The sequence below is a fragment of the Suncus etruscus genome, chromosome 9 (genome assembly GCF_024139225.1).
Source record: "Suncus etruscus isolate mSunEtr1 chromosome 9, mSunEtr1.pri.cur, whole genome shotgun sequence".
Lineage (NCBI taxonomy): Eukaryota > Metazoa > Chordata > Mammalia > Eulipotyphla > Soricidae > Suncus > Suncus etruscus.
The window spans coordinates 30,344,302-30,366,460 of NC_064856.1; the positions used below are offsets into that span (position 1 = coordinate 30,344,302).

General features: G+C 48.7%; 1 protein-coding gene across 1 annotated transcript; it reads left to right on the forward strand.

The window, feature by feature from the left end:
* Positions 1–3,263: 3,263 nt before the first annotated feature.
* On the forward strand, positions 3,264–18,570 carry RNF114 (ring finger protein 114). The gene is made up of 6 exons (XM_049781357.1): positions 3,264–3,406; positions 9,562–9,712; positions 14,043–14,149; positions 14,503–14,617; positions 15,624–15,731; positions 16,873–18,570. The coding sequence occupies exons 1-6, from the start codon at positions 3,264–3,266 to the stop codon at positions 16,936–16,938; spliced, it is 690 nt and encodes a 229-aa protein (XP_049637314.1). The 3' UTR covers positions 16,939–18,570.
* Positions 18,571–22,159: the final 3,589 nt, after the last annotated feature.

A 22,159-nucleotide genomic window follows, 5' to 3' on the forward strand; every position in this document is an offset into this window, starting at 1 on the left:
GGTTAGCAAGGCAAGCAAGCTATGGCTGAACTCCCGTTCCAGCCCTCATGGTGAGGTTCGAAGCAGGATCAAGCCTCACTTTCAGGTTCACATCAGAACCAAAGGGTCTTAGATGATGTGAGCCACTTCAAGGAAAAGACCCTTAAAAAATACTGAGCTCATGATCTTATGGGAATGTGGGAAGGGCTGGGTTCATTTGATACCAAAGGTGGATTGTGGTTGAAACCAGAGGGAGTGTGAAAACGAGGCGGATGGGGTTGGCAATCTGCAAGTTTAGGAAAGGAGATAGGAGCATTTCACTGGGAATACTGGAAAAAAGGAAAGGAAGAAAATACATTTATTTCAGCACTAAGGGGTCTGGGAAAGAGGATATAATGTGGCCTGATGGTTCCTAAAGAATGACCCTACCAAGCAAGGATGAGTCTCACCTAGATTCAGATGCCCCTGAACCCAAACCTGTGAAAACTCCTGGAGGAAGGGAGAGGACGCCTAGAAATGGAAGGGTTTTTTTTGTCTTGTTTTGTGTTTGTTTGTTTATTTGGGAGGCCACACCTGGTGGTGCTCAGGGCTTACTCCTGGTTCTGCACTCAGTTATCACTCAGGTATCACTCCTTAAGGTGCTCAGGGGACCTTATGGGATCCCAGAGATTGAACCTGAATCAATCACATTCAAAGAAAGCCCCCTACTGGGGGTTCTATCTCTCCTTCCACAGAAATGGAAGTTGTTTTGTTTTTGTTTTTTTTGGCCACACCTGGCGGTACTCAGGGGTTACTCCTGGATCTATGCTCAGTAATCACTCCTGGCAGGCTTGGAGAACCATATGGGAGGCCAGGGATTGAAACCGGGTCTGTCCCCGGTCATCTGCATGAGAGGCAAATGCCCTTTCGCTGTGCTATCACTACGGCGTGTGTGTGTGTGTGTGTGTGTGTGTGTGTGTGTGTGTGTGTGTGTTGTGTGTGTTTTGTTTTGGTTTTGGGTCATGCCTGGTGGTGCTAAGGGGTTAGTCCTGGCTCTGCAGAAATTACTCCTGGCAGGCTCAGGGGACCATATGGGATGGCAGGAATTGAATCCAGGTCAGCTGCATGCAAGGCAAAATCCTACCCACTATGCTGTCTGCTCTAACCCCAGAAATGGGAGTTATTTTTGGTTTTGGGGTCACACCCAGCAGCACTTGGGTTACTCCTGGCTCTACACTCAGAAGTCGCTCGTGGCAGGTTCGGGGGACCATATGGGATGCTGGGATTCATACCACTGTCCTTCTGCATACAAGGCAAACGCCCTACCTCCATGCTATCTCTCTGGCTTAGAAATTTTAAGCAATCGTAGGGCCTCAGTTGCACTCAGATATTTGAGAATGTAGCACTACTATATGCAACAGAGCTATATGCAACAGAGCCAAAGCCAGACTTCCAGTGTTCATATACTGGCTCACTTTCCATAGGTATTAAAAGAAGATATTTTGCAGGGGAATCTTATATCCTAAGTTATAAGTGGCATTTTTTTTTTTTTTGGTTTTTCGGGCCACACCCATTTGATGCTCCTGGCTAAGCGTTCAGAAACTGCCTCTGGCTTGGGGGGACCATATGGGACGCCGGGGAATCGAACTGCAGTCCTTCCTTGGCTAGCGCTTGCAAGGCAGACACCTTACCTCTAGCGCCACCTCGCCGGCCCCTATAAGTGGCATTTTACATTTACTCACATACAATAAAAGCACAAAAATGTTTGCTCTTAATATTTTTTCTGTCCTGCTCCTTGCTCTCTCTCTGTACTGTGAAAAGTTCATTTCAAAAGCCCAAACCGGAGCTGGAAAGATAGAGCAGTATGTAGGATGCTTGCCTTATTCATGGCCTTGGGTTCAAACCCTGGCACATATATGGGACCCCTAGGTCCATATGGAAATATTCTTTTGGGGGGAGGAAGAGCCACATGGGCCAATGCTTAGGTGTTACTCCAGACTCTTCACTCAGGAATCACTCCTGGTGGTGCTACGGGGACCATATGGAATGCTACGGATCCAATCCAGGTTGTCTGCGTGCAAGTCAAGTGCCTTCCCCACTGCTTTATCACTTGGGCCCCAATGATGGATCCTAGGGCATTGAGCCACAGATTAGCTCTCTTCTCTCCCATCCCTCCATAAATAATAATCCTCCAGCTGCCTCCAGGTCAAACTCATTCACGGAGGAGCCTGGGGATAGATGGGAGGGGCACATTTGAATTCTATTATCCTGGTTTAACACATTTTATTTGGCTGTGTAGACTCATTATTGCAGGCTTTGTGGTCTTGCAAGGTGAAGGTTAATTGATAATTGACTTTCCAGTACGGAAACCACAAAAGGTTAGTGTTGCTTTCCTTTTACAAGGATGTGTTTTTGGTTAAGTGGGTTGTACCGAGACCCAATTGGGGGCCACAGGAACTGTGTAGAGAATCAAGAAGGGAAATGTTTGGGTGCTAGGCTTGCTCACTGTGAGAGTGAAATTCAGTCCACTTCTTAAGGCCTCAACTTCCTCTCTCAGATCTTGTTCAGAGCTGAAGCTGGAACTTCCCTGGGGCTTATAAACAGTGCAAATGGTGACTCACAGCTCATATTTTTTTTTTGTTTTCTCTACAAAATGTATCGGGTGAAAGCCCAACTGCAAGTAACAACTGGCCTCCTGTCCAGCATAGAAAGCATCCTGCAGAAATAAGTACTATTTGAGTATTGTTGAGGCCACAGCGATAGTACAATGGCTCAGGAGCTTGCCTGACACGTGAAAGACCCAGGTTCAATCCCCGGCATCCCAAATGGTCCCCACTAGCCTGCCAGGAGTGATTTCTGAGCATAGAGCCAAGCCAAGATCTTGTAAGTAACCCTAGAACGCGCTGGGTAAGGCCCAAAAACAAAAACAAAAAAAAGAAAAATATCAGGTCCGAACCTGCCCTCCACTTTTTTTTTTTTTTAACAATTCCTTCTACGGTCCTTTCCCTGGCCCTCCCGGGAACCCGCAGGAGGATGGGGTCGCCCAAGGCCGGCCGTCGCATCTTCAAGCCCTCCACCGTGCAACCAAGCCATGCCCCTAAAACATAGGCCACGCCCCTCCAACGGATCAAAACCCACGCCCATCAACTAACCACGCCCCTCCACAGGTCCATTAACCACGCCCCAGCGCCGCTCCTCTCGCGCTGATTCGCTGTCGCGTGGCCACACCCCCTCAGGCGCCTTCTTCTTGGCGCCGTGCGCTGCGCTGTGCGGCGCTTCGCATCGCTCCGCTGGGCAGCGACAAGATGGCGGCGCTACAGCCGGATCGCGGCGCGCAGTTGCCGGGCCCCGCCGCCGCCGTCGCCGACGTGGACCCCCTGGGCCGCTTCACGTGCCCCGTGTGCCTCGAGGTGTACGAGAAGCCGGTGCAGGTGCCCTGCGGACACGTGTAAGCGGCGGCCGCCCGGGGCCGGGGCGGAGACGCGCGCGGGGGCCGAGGCCGGGGCGGGAGCTCGGGGGCAGGTCCGGCGGCGCGCAGGCTCGAGCCCCGGCGGCCCAGAGGGTCCCCCCACCCCGGGCTGCCCGGAGCGATGTCTGAGCGTAGAGCCGGGAGGAACCCCTAATTGAGCGCTGCCTAATCGAGCCCCCCAAAAAGGGAAGTCCGCTACGGGACGTTCACGCGCCCTTTGGGGTTCGGGGTGACGCGGCCGAGCAGCTGGGCCTCTGGCGCGGAGGTAAGTGACATCACAGAGCCGGTCCCTTGCGTGACGCCCCGGGGCCACGGCGCCCCTCGACCCGGCACACATCCCAGGCCCCCTGGGGCGGCCGCACCTGCCGACCCCGCCGCGCTGAGAAGGAGCTGCAGGTGCCTCGCAGGACTTTGGCCCCGCTGGCCACTGTCTCTCTCGTGGCTTATGGTTCTTCCGGTGGCGCTGGGTTCGGCCTGGAACTTTGGGACCCCCCTGCATCGCCCCACACTCGCCCGAGATGCTCCTGCGGCCTCCCACCCTCACCCCCCGTCTCCTCCGCCGAGGCTGGCCGGCGTCTTGCCCAGGCAGCATTGCCCAGGGAAGCGCCCCTACCTACCTCTGATCCCTGGTGCCCAGCAGCTCTGAGCATCATCTAACTTGTCTGCCCGATATAGGTTCTCATGGCATCCAAATAGAGAGGGTGTGTGTGTGTTTGGTTTTTGGGTTCCTCCTGGCTCTGTGCTCAGAAATCGCTCCTGGCAGGCTCCCGGGACCGTATGGAATGCCGGGGTTCGAACTGGGGTCCGTCCTGGATCAGCTGCATGCAAGACAAACGCCCTATCACGGTGCTATCTTCCAGCCTGGATATTTTTGTTTGTTTTCTTTCTCTTCCTCTCCATATCCAGTGATGCTTAGGACTGACTTCTGGGTCTGTACTCGGGGATCACTTCTGACAGTGTTCTGGGACCATACGGGGTGCTGGAGACCAAACCCGGGCCTACAGCTCTATATCTGCTGTATTGTCACTCTGACCCCTGAAATGGACATTCTACACTACAGTTCACTATCACGGGGCTTTATTGATCAATAAAAACTATGTTCAAGGGCCAGAAAGATAGCACAGCAGTAGGCCATTTGCCTAGCACACAGCCAATCCAGGACAGAGAGGTTCGAATCCCAGCATCCCATATGGTCCCCCTGGGCCTGCCAGGAGCGATTTCTGAGCACAGAGCCGAGACCCCCCCTCCCCCCCAAAAAAAACCTAATATGCTCAAACTGGTGAAATTCAACGTGCAGTGTAAGGGTCTTTTGGGGATCAAAGTTGCATGTATGGCTGCTGAATGATAAATGACTGACTTGAGATTAGCAGGGATCTGAGAATTGGGTTCTAAGTAAGCGCTGGGTCAGTTCCCCAATTTCATTTACCCAGGTTTGAGTTCGCTCTTTTTTATTTACACTTAAACTCTTTTCCAGCTGAAGGGCAATCAACTTTGAGGTTTCCTTGAGACTTTTTTTTTAGAGGGGGTGTCACACCTGGCGGAGCTCAGGGGTTACTCCTGGCTCTGTATTCAGAAATTGCTCCTGGTGGGCTCAGGGGACCATATGAGATGCTGATGTAAACCACCATCCATCTACATGCAAGGCAAACACCCTCCCGCTGTGCTATCTCTCTGGCCCCTTCTTGAGATCTGAACCTTTTCTAGGTCAAGGGTCAATACTAGAATATTAAATCTGGGCTCTGTTCTTTTTTTTTTTTTGATTTTTCAGGTCATACTCGTTTGATGCTCAGGGGTTACTCCTGGCTAAGCGCTCAGAAATTGCCCCGGGCTTGGGGGGGTCGGGGGATTGAATCTCGGTCCTTCCTTGGTCCTTCCTTGGCTAGCGCTTGCAAGGCAGACACCTTAACTCTAGCACCACCTCACCGGCCCCTGGGCTCTGTTCTTGAAGGTCAGTTTCACAGGTTTCACTGATTAAGAGACTGGTGATGGGCCAGGCAGGGCAACATACAGCCAAGTGCTCTTGGTCTACTGGATTTCTGCTTGAAAATGAGCATCACTGCAGTTCTGACTTGAGCATTGATTTTTCTTTATTTTTGGGGGGCCCACACCTGACAATACTTAGGAGTTACTCCTGATTCTGTGCTCAGGAATAACTCCTGATGTGGTCCAGGGACCATGTGGGAAGCCTGGGATTGAACCCAGTTTGGCAGCATACAAGGCAAGTGTTGGGCATTGCGCACTAGGAAGTTTTATTTGGGGGCGGGGTGCAGAGAGATGGTACCGCATGTAGAGTTCTTTTCTTGCACTTGGCCAACCAGGGTTTTATCCCCGGGCTCCCATCTGGTCCTCCAGATCCAGCAGGAGTGATTTCTGAGTGCAGAGCAGGGGAAAAAAACCTCTGAGAGTCCCTGAGTGTGGTATAAAACCAAAAAGTTTTTTTTTTTCCTCCCCCAATGTGACCTCCTAGTATTCATTTATTTATTTTTGACCATACATGGCTGTGTAAAAATTTTATTTTCAAGCCCTGGCATACCACTGGCCTCTCTGTCCTAGAGAAATACAGTTGGAGGAAAGCAGTTGGCTGGGTGATCTTTGAAGGGAGCTTTAGTGGCAATGCGTGGAGCACCTGAAATGTTAAGCCCGAAAAGGGCCCATAGGAAAGGAAACTGAAAGAAACTGAAGATAGGATTAAAACCAGCTTGTGTGGCTGGATGTGAAGTTCAGCAATAAGACATTTTCTTGGCATGTGAGACTTTGGATTTGATCCCTGACACCTCATGGCCTCGTAGCACAGCCAGGGTAGCTTCTGTGCACAACTAGGTGTTGGCACCTCTCCAGATCCCCCCCCCCCCCCCAACTCATTCAGGCGAGGGGTGTACCTCTGCAGTAGAGCACTTGCCTCGAATGTGTGAGGACCTGGGTTCCAGTCCCAATACCAATGTGTATGTATATATGTAGGGTTGAGCTGCTGCATTGCTTAATGTTTATCTCTGGCTTTATACTCTAACAGGATTGGGGGATTATATGGGGTGCCAGGGCCTTGCTATCTTACATGCTCTACTATCTCTCCAGCCCCACAGATTGTTTAATCAACTTGAGTTCTAAGGCTGATTTAGTTACCCTGTCTTAAATTACGTGTGTCTCTATATAGTCAGCACATTTTAACCTTAATTATTCATTTGGGGTCAGGGGCCCACAACTGGCAGTGTTCGGAACATCTGGGTCTGGGCTCAGGGATCACTCCTGATGAGCTCAGGTGACCATATATATGGGATGCTGGGAATTGATTCTGGGTTGAACTTGCTTGTGCATGCAAAGCAAGTGTCCTACCTGCTGTACTATTTATTGCTCCTGCCCAAGGAAAGTGTGTGCACTATTAATTCTTTCTGTATATCTTATCTGAATTATCTGCTGCCTAGGGTTTGGGTCTTTTTTGTTTCTTTTCTTTTTGTCACACCTAGTGACGCTCAGGTGTTATTCCTGGCTCTGCACTCGAAAATTAACTCCTGGTGGGCTCAGAGGGCCACATGGGCATATGGGATGCCAGGGATTGAACCCAGGTTAGCCATATGCAAGGCAAATTAGACTATGGCTCCAGCCCTTTTGAAACGTGGTCATCCTTGACCTTCCTCTTTTTCTTCTCCAAATTTAGTAAGCTCCCCAATCCTGCTTATTTTTCTTCTTTAATAGTTTCTGAATTAATTCTGTTGTTTTGGGCCGGAGCGATAGCACAGCGGTAAGGCATTTGCCTTGCACATGGCCAACACAGGACGGACCCTGGTTCGAATCCCACCATCCCATTTGGTTCTCCGAGCCTGCCAGGAGTAACCTCTGAGTGCCATTGGGTGTGGACTCCCCCCCCCCCCCCAAATTTCTGTTGTCTCACAATCCCTTGCCTTCAGTAATTTCTTTCATTTTTACTTTAAATCTATTCTTTCTATGTTTTTCTTTTTATGTCACTCCTATTGCTGGGGACAATTGTCAGGGATCAAATTTGGAGCTTCTGAATACAAAATAGGGCTGAACCACACTCCCGCTCTTTGAAATATCTCTCTTGCCCTGTTATTTCAAATCTCACCCTAAAAACACCTTTCTCTGCAGTCAGAGCTATACTACATTGGGTAGAGCTGTACTCTACATTTATTTTTCCTAAACAAAAACTTTTCCTTACCCTAAATTTTGTTTGTTTTTTGGGTCACACTCAGTAGGGGTTACCCCTGGCTCTGTGCTCAGAAATTACTCCTGACATGGGGCTGGAGTGGTAGCACAGTGGTAGGGCATTTGCCTTGCACATGGCTGATCAGGAACTGACCCCCGAGCCTGTCAGGAGCAATTTCTGAGTGCAGAGCAAGGGGTAACCCCTGAGCATTGTCAGGTATAGCTATAAAAACAAACAAACAAACAAACGAAAAAAGGAAATTACTCTGACAGGCACAGGGAATCCAGGTCAGCCACATGCAAGGCAAGCACCCTACTGTATTTTTGCTGTGGCCCCATCTGAAAATGTTTTGCTTGCTCTACTGGGACAGGTGTGAGGAGAGATGGGATTATCTTTTTTTTTTGTTTTGGGGCCATTCCTGGTGGGCTCAGGTGACCTTCTGGAATGCCAGAATGGTGGACCTGGTTAGCCACCTGCAAAGCACACTATCCACTGTACTATCTCTCCGGTTTCTGCCTCTAGAGTATGAGCAGCCTGACCGTAGGGTCACTTTTATCTGCTGTTGCCTTTTTTTTTTTTTTTTTTTGGTTTTTGGGCCACACCCGGTGTTGCTCAGGGGTTACTCCTGGCTATCTGCTCAGAAATAGCTCCTGGCAGGCACAGGGGACTATATGGGACACCAGGATTCGAACCAACCACCTTTGGTCCTGGATCGGTTGCTTGCAAGGCAAACAGCTGTCTCTCCGGGCCCTGCTGTTGCCTTTGTTTCCCACAGTGCTTTCTTAACCTTTAATGGTAGCAGTTTTCAGTTCATGGTACATTTCAGACATACTTGACACTGTACTCTGGAGCTGTCAAAATATGTACCATTTCCCAAGAACCCTAGCAGTAGGTGCCTGTCTGCATGTCACAGGGAAAACTGAAGTTCCAGAAATCCCACTGAAATTGCTGAGAGTGGACTGTGCGGAGACATGGTCCCAGAGAAGGAAGGGCCTTCTGTCACACTTATAGGGCCTGCATGCCATGTGCTCCCATTTCACTGACCTTAGAACAGGGGTCTCACACTCGAAGCCCACGGGCCATTTGCAGCCCTCCATACAACATTTTGTGGCCCTGCCCTAGGGGAATCTTGTTTTGTTTTAGTTGTTTGGGTCACACCCCTCAATGTTCAAGGCTTACTACTGACTTTGCACTCAAGGATCACCCCGACTTTGCCTCCTGTGGCCCCCAGGTAAATTGAGTTTGAGACCCCTGCCTTAGAAACACGGTATCCATAGGGCTGGAGAGATAGCACATTGGTAGGGCATTTGCCTGCATTTGCATGCAGAAGATCGGCATCCCATGTGGTTCCCTGAGCCTGCCAGGGGCGATTTCTGAGTGTAGAGCCTAGAGTAGCCCCTAAATGCTGCTGGGTGTGACCCCACCCCACCCCCCAAAAAAAGAAAGAAAAACAGTATTTGGCTTTTTTTTTTTTTTTTTTTTTTTTGGTTTTTGGGCCACACCCGGCGATGCTCAGGGGTTACTCCTGGCTGTCTGCTCAGAAATAGCTCCTGGCAGGCACGGGGGACCATATGGGACACCAGGATTCGAACCAACCACCTTTGGTCCTAGATCTGCTGCTTGCAAGGCAAACGCCACTGTGCTATCTCTCCGGGCCCTTTTTTTTTTTTTTTAATTTTTGAGACCATATCTAGCAGTATTTCGGGTTTACTTCTGGATCTGTACTGAGGAATTACTCCTGATGGACTTGAGGGACCCTATGGGATGCCAGGGATTGAATCCAAAGGTTGGCTGAATATAAGGGGAACACCCTCCCCACTTACTATCGCTCAGGGTCTCCGAAAATCCAGTATTTGGATCAGGACTAGGGAGCAGTTTTTTGGTCCATGAGGTATTAGTGTCCTTCTGAAAGTTGACCTGTTTGTTGTCTTGTCTCCATGATGCATGACACAGGTTCTCTGTGTGTCTGTTCTAGCTTTTGCACTGCATGCCTGCAGGAATGTCTGAAGCCGAAGAAGCCTGTCTGTGGGGTGTGTCGAAGCGCTCTGGCACCTGGGGTCCGAGCCATCGAGCTCGAGCAGCAGATTGAGAGCACAGAGACTTCTTGCCATGGCTGCCACAAAAATGTATGTGGACTTAAATGCAGGAGTCATGTGTATGAAGAGCTGGGATGGAGCAGTGTGGCCATGCAGGCTACAGTTAGAGCATGGTGTGGCAGGCAGCTAACAGCATGTGTGCATGCATGCTTGTTCTCTGTGGTACTGGCTGCCCTATGTATTTTATGTAACTTTTTAAAATTTCATATAGTACATATATTTGTTGAAAGCCATAGTAATCAATGATTCCCACTTTTTGATAGGAAAAACCTAATTTGCCAAACCATTTTGCAGTTTTAATTGATACTTCTTTTTACAGTACTGAATGAAGTCAGTGACAAAAGTGACCTTTGTGAGAGGAGGAATTTTTTTTTTCATTTTATTTTATTTTTTGGTTTTGGGCCACACCCGGTGGCCCTCAGGGTTACTTCTGGCTCTCCACTCAGAAATTGCTCCTGGCAGGCATGGGGGACCATATAGGATGCCGGGATTCCAACCTCCATCCATCCTGGATCGGCCACTTGCAAGGCAAATGGCCTACCATTGTGCTGTCTCTCCGGTCTCCAAGAGGAGGAAATTTTATAGTCATTCAGAGTGAAATGATTCCATTTTCTAGCACTTGAAAGAGAGGTGCCATGAGACACAGTTCAGTGTGAAGCCAGATGTGTGAACTGGCAGCATCTGACTGTGAAGACACCTTCTACTGGAATCCTCACAGACTCATTCAGGGTCTTCATGTTAGAACTGTTGCTGCCATAGAAAACACTCAACTTTTTTTGTTTGTTTCTTTTTTTGGGAGGGAGGTCACATGGCATCATTCCGGTGTTAATCCTGACTGCTCAGAAATCGCTCCTGGCCAGGTTCTGGGGACCGTATGACATGCCGGGATTCAAACCACCATCTGTCCTGGTTTGGCTACAGTGCAAGGCAAGGGCCTTATCATCCTGCTATCTCTTGGCCCTGAGAACACTCATTTACCAGAATATAGATGGAGCCTTACTGACTATACATTCATTATGACTTTGTTATTTCTTGTCAGTGCACACTTATTTCAGACTCCAGAGATTGTTTCTGGAAAAAAAAAAAAAGACTAACCTTTAGGATGTTTTCTGTCTGACAAGATGGAAATTTGTTTTTGTTTTGGGATCACGCCCAGTGGTGCTCAGGTATTACTCCTGGCTCTATACTCAGGAATCATTCCTTTTTTTTATTTGTTTTTGTTTTGGGGTCATACCCTGTGACACTCAGGGGTTTCTCCTGGCTATGTGCTCAGAAATTGCTCATGGGACCATATGGGACACCGGGAGATTAAACCCAGGTCAGTCCTGGGTTAGCCAAGTGCTAGGCAAACACCCTATCACTGTGCTATCACTCTGACCCCTCAGGAGTCATTCTTTTTTTTGTTTGTTTTTGTTTTTGGGTCACACCCGGCGGTGCTCAGGGGTTACTCCTGGCTGTCTGCTCAGAAATAGCTCCTGGCAGGCACAGGAACCATTTGGGACACCGGGATTTGAACCAACCACCTTTGGTCCTGGATCGGCTGCTTGCAAGGCAAACGCCTCTGTGCTATCTCTCCCGGCCCAGGAGGAGTCATTCTTTTTTTGGTTTTGTTTTTGTTTTCATTTTTTGTTTTTTGGGCCACACCTGGTAGCACTCGATTACTCCTGGCTCTGTGCTCAGAAATCACTCCTGGCAGGCACGGAGGACCATGTGGGATGACGGGATTCGAACCACCGTTGGTCCTGGGTCAGCTGCTTGCAAGAAAAAGCCCTACTACTGTGCTATCTCTCTCCCACCCCCACAGAAGTCATTCTTGACTGACTCAGGAAATTACATGGTGTCAGAAATTGAACACAGGTTGACGACATGCAAGGCAAATGCCTTACCAGTTATAATATCTCTCTGGCCCCCTGGAAAAAATGTTTCTAATTTAATGGTGAAGCAGGATAGATTTTTTTTTTTGGGGGGGGCTACACCCGGCGATGCCCAGGGGTTACTTCTGGCTATCTGCTCAAAAATAGCTCCTGCCAGGCACGGAGGACCATATGGGACGCCGGGATTCGAACCAACTACCTTAGATCCTGGATCGGATGCTTGCAAGGCAAACACCGCTGTGCTATCTTTCCAGCCCCTGATTTTTTTCTTAATTGAAGTTTTCTTAGAGAGAACACAAGTTTCTCTAGAGTTAAAAAAGCAAAGATAGGGCCCGGAGAGATAGCACAGCGGTGTTTGCCTTGCAAGCAGCCGATCCAGGACCAAAGGTGTTTGGTTCGAATCCCGGTGTCCCATATGGTCCCCCGTGCCTGTCAGGAGCTATTTCTGAGCAGACAGCCAGGTGTGTGGCCCAAAAACCAAAAACCAAAAAAAAAAAAAAAAAAAAAAAAAAAGCAAAGATAGGCAAGCAAGACATGTGTTTAAGCAAGAACACCACCTTGAAGAGCAAGCCAAGATAAAGGATTTTTGCAAAATAAAATGATCCTATAAAAAATTTAAATTTTCCGGGGCCGGGCGGTGGCGCTAAAGGTAAGGTGCCTGCCTTGCCTGCGCTAGCCTCGGATGGACTGCGGTTCGATCCCCCCGGCGTCGCATATGGTCCCCCAAGCCAGGAGTAACCCCTGAGCGTCACCGGGTGTGGCCCAAAAACCAAAAAAAAAAAAAATTTAAATTTTCCTCCTTGTGGCTGACAATTGGGCAGCTTTGTATGTACTTTCATTCTTCAGACCCAGAGTGCTTAGCTGTAGAATAGATGAAATCTGCATCTTCCTGAGCACTGGAGCCAAAGTAGTTACTATGGTCAGAGGACTGCTGTTCCTCATTCCTTGTACCTGGGAATCCTTCAGGTAGCAACTTCAAGCCCCCAAGTCTTTTAATTTAAAAGAAAATGTGGTAAACCTGAATGCAAATTTTAAAGGTTCTTTACTTGCAGTTTCCCTTAATTTAGAAACTTAAGATGTTGAAAAAATTTATTACCTTCATTTTTATGTTCACATTATGGGCCTTTGATTTTTTTTTTATTATGCTTTCCCCCCTATTTTTTAAATTTATTTGCTTAAACTTTATTTATTGATTGATTGGTTATTGAACCACACCCAGTGGCACTTGGGCTACTCCTGGCTCTGCACTCAGACAGAAATCGCCCCTGGTAGGCTGGGGGACCATATGGGATGCCGGGAATCAAATTGGGTCCCTCCCAGGTCAGCCACATGCAAGGAAAATGTCCTACCGTTGTGCTATTTCTTTGGGCCTCCCCCTTATTTTTGTTTGTTTTTGGCCACATTAGGAAGTGCTAAGTGGTTACTTCTGGACTTGCATTCTGGTTATCATTCCTGGTGGACTTGGAGGACCAAGTCTATATGGACGACCATATGGATATTGGGGATGTTGCCTGCATGCAAGGCAAGCACCTTACCCACTATATTATCTCTGTGGTCCCATATTTTCTCATTTTAAAGATAAACCATTGTATGGTATTATACTTCCAAGTGTATGAGAATACCAGAAATGATTTTCTTCCCTTTATTGCCATTTGGTCATTTTTAACATGTTTTCTTTTAAGAATACCTGTTTTAGGGTCGTTTATCTGTTTTTATTTATTTTTATTTTGGGGCCACACCCGGTGTCGCTCAGCGGTTACTCCTGGCTATGTGCACAGAAATTGCCCCTGGCTCAGGAGACCATATGGGATGTTGGGGCCACACCCAGCGGTGCTCAGGGGTTAGTCCTGGGTCTGCACTCAGAAATCACTCCTGGCAGGCTTGGGAGACCTTAAAGGATGCCGGGGATTGAACCGGGGTTCGTCCTGGGTCAGCATCGTGCAAGGCAGACACTCTTACTGCTGTGCTACCACTCCGGCTCCTCCCCCCCTTTTTTTTCTAGCCCCCTTTTTGTTTTGTTTTTGGTTCACACCTGAAGGTACTCAGGTTACTCCTGGCTCCTGTGCTCAGAAATTACTCCTGACAGGCTCTGGGGACCATGGGATGCCGGGAATCGAATCCAGGTTGGCCACATCATGTGCAAGGCAAACACCCTACCCACTATGCTCTGACACCTGAGTGGGATTTTTGAAATGCTGGTTTGGAACACTGAAAATGTCCCTGGGTTTGGGCTGTATCTGGAAGCAGGAAGCGTGTTGGAAATCATGAAGCTCTCTAGTGTAGATAGAGAGGAAGTAGATTCCTGATTCAGTCGGTAACACAGAAGTTCTAGAAGCAGCAGAAGCCTATAGTCAAGCCCCTGTGGTAGCCTAGCCAGGAGTCCGGGACTGGTAACAGAATCAGAGAATTCTGCCTTTTCATTTTGCTCTTGAACTGGGAAGACCCAAGTTTTTACTAACTTGTGGGCTCTGATTCTTTTATCCAAGTTCTTCCTCTCCAAGATCCGGGCCCATGTTGCAACCTGCTCCAAATATCAGAGTTTTATTATGGAAGGTGTGAAGGCCACCACCAAAGATGCATCCCTTCAACCAAGGTAAGTAGCTTGGCCACTTGAGGGTAAGGGAGAGATTGCTACAGAAACAGTAGTGGGTGCCAACCCAGGGCAAACAGTACAGCATGTAGGATGCTTGCTTTGTTCCTGGTCAGTCTAGGTTTGATCTCCTGTATTCCATATGGTTCCCCCAGGATTCCTTAGTGCAGACCCAGGAATAACCCCTGAGCACTGCCGGATAGGGTCAAATAATCCAATGGGCGCTTTGCCAATGGATGGATCTAGAAAGTAGCAATTCTGTGGTTTAATGTGGGACTTGTGAAGAGGAGCTCTCTCTGAGAGCAGCTGTTAGCCATGTTCTCCTGTGCACTTTCTCCCTGCCTTTTCTCTTCTAGGAACATACCAAACCGTTATACTTTTCCTTGTCCTTATTGTCCCGAGAAGAACTTTGACCAGGAAGGACTTGTGGAGCACTGCAAAGTAGTCCACAGCACGGACACCAAGTCTGTGGTAAGAGGAACTTGGTTTTGGTTTTTTGGTTTTTTTTTTTTTTTTTTTTTTTTTTTTGGTTTTTGGGCCACACCCGGTGACGCTCAGGGGTTACTCCTGGCTATGCGCTCAGAAGTCGCTCCTGGCTTGGGGGACCATATGGGACGCCGGGGGATCGAACCACGGTCCATCCGAGGCTAGCGCAGGCAAGGCAGGCACCTTACCTTTAGCGCCACCACCCGGCCCCGGTTTTTTGTTTTTTTGGGGGGGGGTTTGGGGCACATCCAGCAGTGGTGCTCAGAGGTTACTCCTGGCTTTCTGCTCAGAAACCGCTCCTGGCAGGCACGGGGACCATATGGGATGCTGGGATTTGAACCACCATTGGTTCACTGCTGTGCTATCTCTCCAGCCCCAAGAGGAACCTTTTATTTTCTCTTTTTGGGACTACATCCGTCAATACTCAGGGCACTCTTGACGAGGCTTGAGGGACCATATGGGATGTTAGGGATTGAACCTAACGTGTTAGGGCAACACATGACAGGAAAGTGCCTTATCCACTCTCCTATTTCTCCTTTTTTTTTTGGTTTTTGGTTTTTGGACCACAACAGTGATGCTCAGGGTTTACTTCTGGCTATGTGCTCAGAAATTGCTCCTGGCTCGGGGGATGCCGGGGATCGAACCAAAGTCTGTCCTTGATCCGCCGTGTGCAAGGCAAATATCCTACCATTGCACTATCACTCCGGCCCCCATCTCTTCTTTTTTTTTTGTTTTTTTTTTTTTGTTTTTTGTTTTTGTGCCACACCCGGCAGCGCTCAGGGGCTACTCCTGGCTCTAAGCTCAGAAACCGCCCCCCCAGGTTGGGGGTGGGGCGGTATATGGGATGCCGGGATTCCTTCTGCATGCAAAGCAAATGTCCTACCGCTGTACTATCTCTTTGGCCCCCCATCTCTCCTTTTGATCCCATCTTTTGGGGAGAAAACGGGTATCGTGAAAAGGCAACTCTCAGCTCTCATTTCTCTGTTGAAAGGTGTGTCCAATCTGTGCCTCAATGCCCTGGGGGGACCCCAACTACCGCAGCGCCAACTTCATTGATCACATCCAACGCCGGCACCAGTTTTCATATGACACTTTTGTGGTGAGTTTGGAGCCTGAGTGGTCTTCCCACCCTTCTCTTTCATTGACAGCAGTGGGCCCTTGGGTGGACTCATCACTCAACTTGTGGGTCTCCCAGAGCAACTCAGCCAGTACCCCTGAACTAAGTCAGTGGCCATAGCTTTGGTGTGTGGTGTTTTAAGAGAACTGGGCCATTGACATTAAGCAAAACTGATACAACTGGATTGTGGAGAACACACTAGGTGCTGCACCTGTGATGCTCACGAGTTATTAGGTCCTCCCATGCCGGGGACTGAACTTGGGGCCTTTTACATTCAACATGTCTATTCCTTCCCTACCTTTTCCCCCGTTTTTGATCACATCTCTGTTCAGGGCTTACTCCTAATTCTGCACTCAGGAATCACTCCTGGCAGGATCAGGAACCATTTGGCATACCGGGGATCAGACCTGGGTCAGTCATGTATAAAATAAGGCAAGCACCCTGCCTGATGTCCTATCTCTCTGACTCTATCACATGCTGTCTCCTGTCCCTCCCATTTTTTGCCCCCAAAATGTTCTACTTTCAGTATGTGTGGTTTCTTCCTGTTGTATGACCTACTTTCGAATTCTTTTTTTTTTTTTTTTTTTTTTTTTTTTTGGTTTTTGGGCCACACCTGTGACGCTCAGGGTTACTCCTGGCTATGCGCTCAGAAGTTGCTCCTGGCTTCTTGGGGGACCATATGGGACGCCGGGGGATCGAACCGCGGTCCGTCCTAGGCTAGCGCAGGCAAGGCAGGCACCTTACCTCCAGCGCCACCGCCCGGCCCCCTACTTTCGAATTCTTAAGCTCGGGTGTCTGTGGACAAGACAGATGAGGGAACATTTTTGTGAGATTTATGAAGAGCAGGTGTGACTAATATCCTGCTTCTTCATGTAGAGCTGCAGGCCTGGAGCCCTCCAGGTCAAACAAATAGCTCAGCCAGATGGGATGTGTAGGTTTTTCTCCTGCCAACCATCTGGCCTTTCTAAGGAGAACCAGTGTTGGCTCCGTTGTGAACACACAGTGCAGAGTCAGGCCATTGGCTCAGAGTTTCAGGCTGGTCTGCTCGCTCCCAGCTCAGTGCCAGTATCCTGTTCCTCCTAAGAAAGGTGCAGCTGGGCTGAGTGCCTTGTTGTACCCTTAGGACTACGATGTGGATGAAGAGGACATGATGAATCAAGTGCTGCAGCGCTCCGTCATTGACCAGTGAGCCAGACCCGCATTTGCCTCCTGTTCCAGAGCTTCTGTGATGTGTTCCATGTATCTGTGCAACTCTTCCACTGACCATGTACAACAGATCTAGGAGTGAACTGTGGTGTGGGGACAGGACCACTGGTGACAAAGAAATGGTTCCAGGCCCGAGTCCTCCCTGCCTCTTGGCTCCTCCCTCCTACTCACCTTTTGTGTTACATGGTCTGGTCTTTCTGCCTCAGCTGCTTCTGGAAGTTTCCGCTGCCAGCCTCCACACCTGTCCTTGTTCCTCACACCAGCCTCCCATCCAGCTCTCACCCTTCACGTCCTCAGGCCCTTCAGGACCATCATGAATAGCACAAATGAGATCATGTCTCGTCATTGTTGTGGATGATTTCTGACAGCCGTGGGTCTGATTGGTGATTGCATACCTCTTCACTGTACATTTCTGGGCCCTGGCAGCTGTCCTGGAAACCTTTCAGATGTCTGGTTGAGTGAATGTTCTGGATTTAGCACAGTCTGATGCTGGAAGTTCAGATTGTTGATAATATTTTCTTAGTACTTACAACTACTGCACACTCTTAGAGTTAACTGGTTCAGTCTTAAATGCCTGCATGGTGCCTTTTTAGGGGTAAGGTGAAAATAAGTGCTTCTAGGTTAGGAAAGTTAGACTCCCTCTGTAAGTGGGGGGAAGGTTAGGCAGAGCTGGGAGGACTAGAATTTTTGGTTTGTAATTTTCAAATAAGTATTTTGGATGTCTGGTTCGTGATTACTTCTGTGTTGAGGAGCCTGCTTACATTCTTGTCCTGTGTGAAAAGGAATCTGCAAATGAAGATATTGGAGGAATCCCATGGATATTAGTTCTTTTAGTTTTAATTTGGAAACTTGCAGTGAGCTAAGCATTGCTTTTTCACTACAGAGAGTTCCTTAGGATGCTGGTTTCAATAGAGCTTTGTGAAGACCAGCCTTCTCAGAGTTCAGTCAGAGGTGCAACTCTCCTATCTCTGAGCTAGAAAAATTGTTCTGGAAAACTGGCTTTGATAACAGCTCCAAAGCCTGATGTCCATTATGTTTCACAGGTACCCATAAATACAAGGTTCAGAGCCACCAGCCTATTCCTAAGAGTCGTGACCAAAAAGGCATGGATGTCAGTTCCTTTTTTCACAGCAGGCACCAACTGTTTAGTCTTGAGTGTGGAGATGTGGCTGGTATGAGAGTGGGGTCTGGGAAGGACCCAAGGACTCGATGCTTATTCTCTCTGGGGTGGGGTGGGCCTCTCCCCATTACCCACAAGCACTTCGGGATGTCTCTAACCAGCAAGTTGGGCCCAAGGGATAAGATGTGTTTTCTACTGTGTTTTTTTGTTTGGGAGGGCCCAGATGTCTGAAGGTCATTTTCTCCACTGTAATTGCTGGGAGAAAATCTCCCTGGATTGATCATTTCAGTCTGCCTTTGGAGGGAAATTCGACCAGTCCTTCATTTGAGGGAACTGATGGAGAGCACCATACAGGTGGTACAAAATCTGATGGCCTTGTATTAAGTGCACTTCATGTATTTCTAATAAGATGACTTTCCAGAAAGTGAACTTTGTTATGTTCTGGCTTTTAAAAGGTGAAATACAAATAAATTTCATAATTTATCCAACTGGAAAGCTCCTAGGACTGTCTATGAAGCATTGTTTCTTGGTGTCTAGGCTGGGAGATTCCAAAAGACTTTTGCAGTTAGGGAGTGTCCTGTCTCAGAGACTATGCCCTGGATAGGGTCTCTGTTCTGACACTGCCTGCAGGGCCTGTCCTCTGGAAAATTTCTGGGCATTTACACTGCCCTTGGTGCTGCTGGGAGCTGCAGCCAAGAAAGGTATCATTGTGCAAGCACAACAGCACAGCACTGCAAGGTTTGGCCCCATAGAGCAGCAACCCTGAGGCATGACAGGAAAGGGGTCCCATTGGAGAAGACTTAGCTCAGGATGCCTACTTGCGCACTGCATTCTGACCTGCAAGCAGGTGAAGGTCTGAGCTCTGCTGTAATGAACCAGTGGATACATTTCTCAGGTCTCCACAGTCACGTGGGCTCAGGACCTGGCACTCAGACTGCCAGCTTCCCAAAGTAGGAAGTGTTACTCGTTCCTTCCTTTGAAACCACACCTGGCCATACTCTGTGGCCCCCATGTTCCCGTTGCACTGCTTGACTTTGCTCCAGTGGTGCTGAGGTTGAACCCCAGCACCTGTGTACAAAGCTTAAGTTATCTTTAAGCACTTCCAGTGTTGACTATTTTAACCCCTTCTCGTATGTAAGTAGATATTCAGCTAATATGAGGAGCCCCGCCCCTCATATTAACCCTCATAGGGTTATGCCTAGCCATAGTCTAGCACTTTGGGTTAACACTTATTTAGACCTTCCAAGCCAAGCAACCTCTGCTTGTTCTCCCCTCCCACCTCAGCTCTTGACACCCTGTCACACTCAGTATGCTCCAACCATGAGCCAGGATCACAGAGCCTAGTCAGGGCCAGAGCGATAGCACAGCAGTAGGGCACACAACTGTTACCTTCCTGGGCTGCAGTCACTTTCTTTTTTTTTTTTTTTTTTTTTTTTTTTTTTGGTTTTTGGGTCACACCCGGCAGTGCTCAGGGGTTACTCCTGGCTGTCTGCTCAGAAATAGCTCCTGGCAGGCACGGGGGACCATATGGGACACCGGGATTCGAACCAACCACCTTTGGTCCTGGATCGGCTGCTTGCAAGGCAAACACCGCTGTGCTATCTCTCCGGGCCCTGCAGTCACTTTCTAATGGCTGTGTCCCACATTTAGATTTGAGCTTATGCGACATGACTAGGTCTTGTGCCCCCACCACTCTTTTTATTTTATTTTTTTGTTTTTTGGGTCACACCCGGCAGCACTCCAGAGTTACTCCTGGCTCTGCTCAGAAATTGCTCGGGAGACCATCTGGGATACCTGAAATTGAACCTGGGTCCGTCCTGAGTGGGCTGCATGTAAGGCAAACGCCCTGCTACAGTGCTATTTCTCCGCGCCCCCCCCCCCCAATGCCCTTTTATATTCCATAAACAACAGTATTGATAGCTCTGAAAAGGAGCTTATTCCATGGTTATTTGCTTTCTGGCTCCTTAGGGATCAGTGCCATGTCAAGGAGAACCTGAAGAGTGCAGTGTCTCTCTGGATTTTGGCCAGCCCCATACTATATTACTGTGGGAGAAGGGTCCTGAGCCCGAAACACAGGTGCCCACTGGCCTAGCAGAGTACGAGCTGGCAGGTGTGACATTCCCTGCCCTAACCCCCACATGAGCAGCTCTGGTTTTAGTCCTCACCTTCCCTTAGGATTTCCCAACATTCCCTAATGGGCTTGACCAAAGTCAGAGCTTACTCCTGGCTTTATGCTCCAGGATCAATTGTAGCGGTGTTGGGGTACCATATGCGGTTCCAAAGATCAATCAGGGTTATCTACATACAAGGCAGGCACCTTATCCCATACTACCTCTGGTCCTGCTCATTTTCTTTTTTTTGTTTTTAGTTTTTGGGTCACACCTGGCAGCACTCCGGTTACTCCTGGCTCTAAGCTCAGAAATCGCCCCTGGCAGGTTCAGGGGACCATATGGGATGCTGGGATTCGAACCACCGTCTTTCTGCCTAAAAGGCAAACACCTTATCTTCATGCTATCTCTCCGCTATCTCTTCGGCCCCTCATTTTCATTTCTGGCTTCAAATTGTTTTTGGGGGGGTGGGCACACCTGGTGGCAATCAAGGGACTCGAACCAAGGTCCCTGGATCTGCTGCTTGCAAGGCAAAAGCGCTACCACTTTGCTATCTATGTAGCCCCTCCAAATAGTTTTTATTTTAACTTCTCTCCTTTGGTTCTCTTGAACTCGTAAGCTGCGTTCAGGATGAGCCATCCCAGCATGCATAATTCAGTGGGCACTGGGGGTGGGGTGGGGCTGCACTCAGAGAGTGTCTCTACAAGGGTTCCAGAACAAACAGTCTTGTGATCTTTACCTTAGTCTCTTCATCTATAAAGTGAGATTAAAGTTTCACCTTCAAAGAGCGAGGATCTGGTGACCCCAGGCTCTGAAGCTTCTACACCATGGTTTGGCTCAAATAAGTGCTTCAAAAAGTCATTTTGTGGGCCGGAGAGATAACAGGGAAGTGTAGGGCATTTGCTTGCATGTAGGACGGTGGTTCAAATCCCGGCATCCCATATGGTCCCCTGAGCCTGCCAGGTGCAATTTCTGAGTGTAGAGCCAGGAGTAACCCCTGAGCGCTGCCAGTGTGATCCAAAAACAAAACAAAAAGTCATTTTGGGGATCTAGAGAGATAATACATGGGGGGCACTTGTTTTGCACACAGCCAATACAGGTTTAATCCCTAGCACCCCAGATGGTTCCCTGAGCAGTGCCAGGAGTAGTATCCCCTAAACAAAAGTTTGGACCAGAGCAATAGAAGGGTAGGGTGCTAGCGGGAGAGATAGCACAGCGGTAGGGTGTTTGCTTTGCATGTGGCCGTCTCTGGAGGGACCCGGTTTGATTCCTGGCACCCACATGGTCCCCCATCCTGCCAGGGGCGATTTCTGAGTGCAGAGCATGGAGTGATCCCTGAGCACCAACAAATCAATATGTTAATAAAGTTTATTTTAAAAAGAGGGACGGAGAGATAGCATGGAGGTAGGGTGTTTGCCTTGCATGCAGAACGATGGTGGTTCAAATCCCAGCATCCCATATGGTCCCCGGAGCCTGCCAGGAGCTATTTCTGAGCTGATAGCCAGGAGTAACCCCTGAGTGCCACCAGGTGTGGCCCAAAACCAACCAAACAAACAAACAAAAAAAAACACCTGTTTCTCAAGCACCTGTGTTGGAGTTTCTGATTGGTAAATCTAGATCTGAGGCTATCTTTTATTTTGGGATCACATGTGCTCAGGTGTTTCTCCTGGCTAAGAAGTTTTGGGGGTGGAGCTGGAGCGATAGCACGGAGGCAGAGTGTTCTCGTTGCACACAGCTGACCTAGGATGGATCTGTGTTTGGTCCAGCATCCCATATGGTCCCCCAAGCCTGCCAGGAGTGATTTCTGAGCGTAGAGCCAGGAGTAACACCTGAGTGCTGCCGGGTGTGACCCAAAATGCAAAAAAAAAAAGGTTTTGGGGGACCATATGATGCTGAGGATTGAACTTGGTCCTCTTGCAAGTTAAGTATGTGCTCTAGTTGATGGAGCTCTCGTTCTGCATCTCTATTTATAAGCC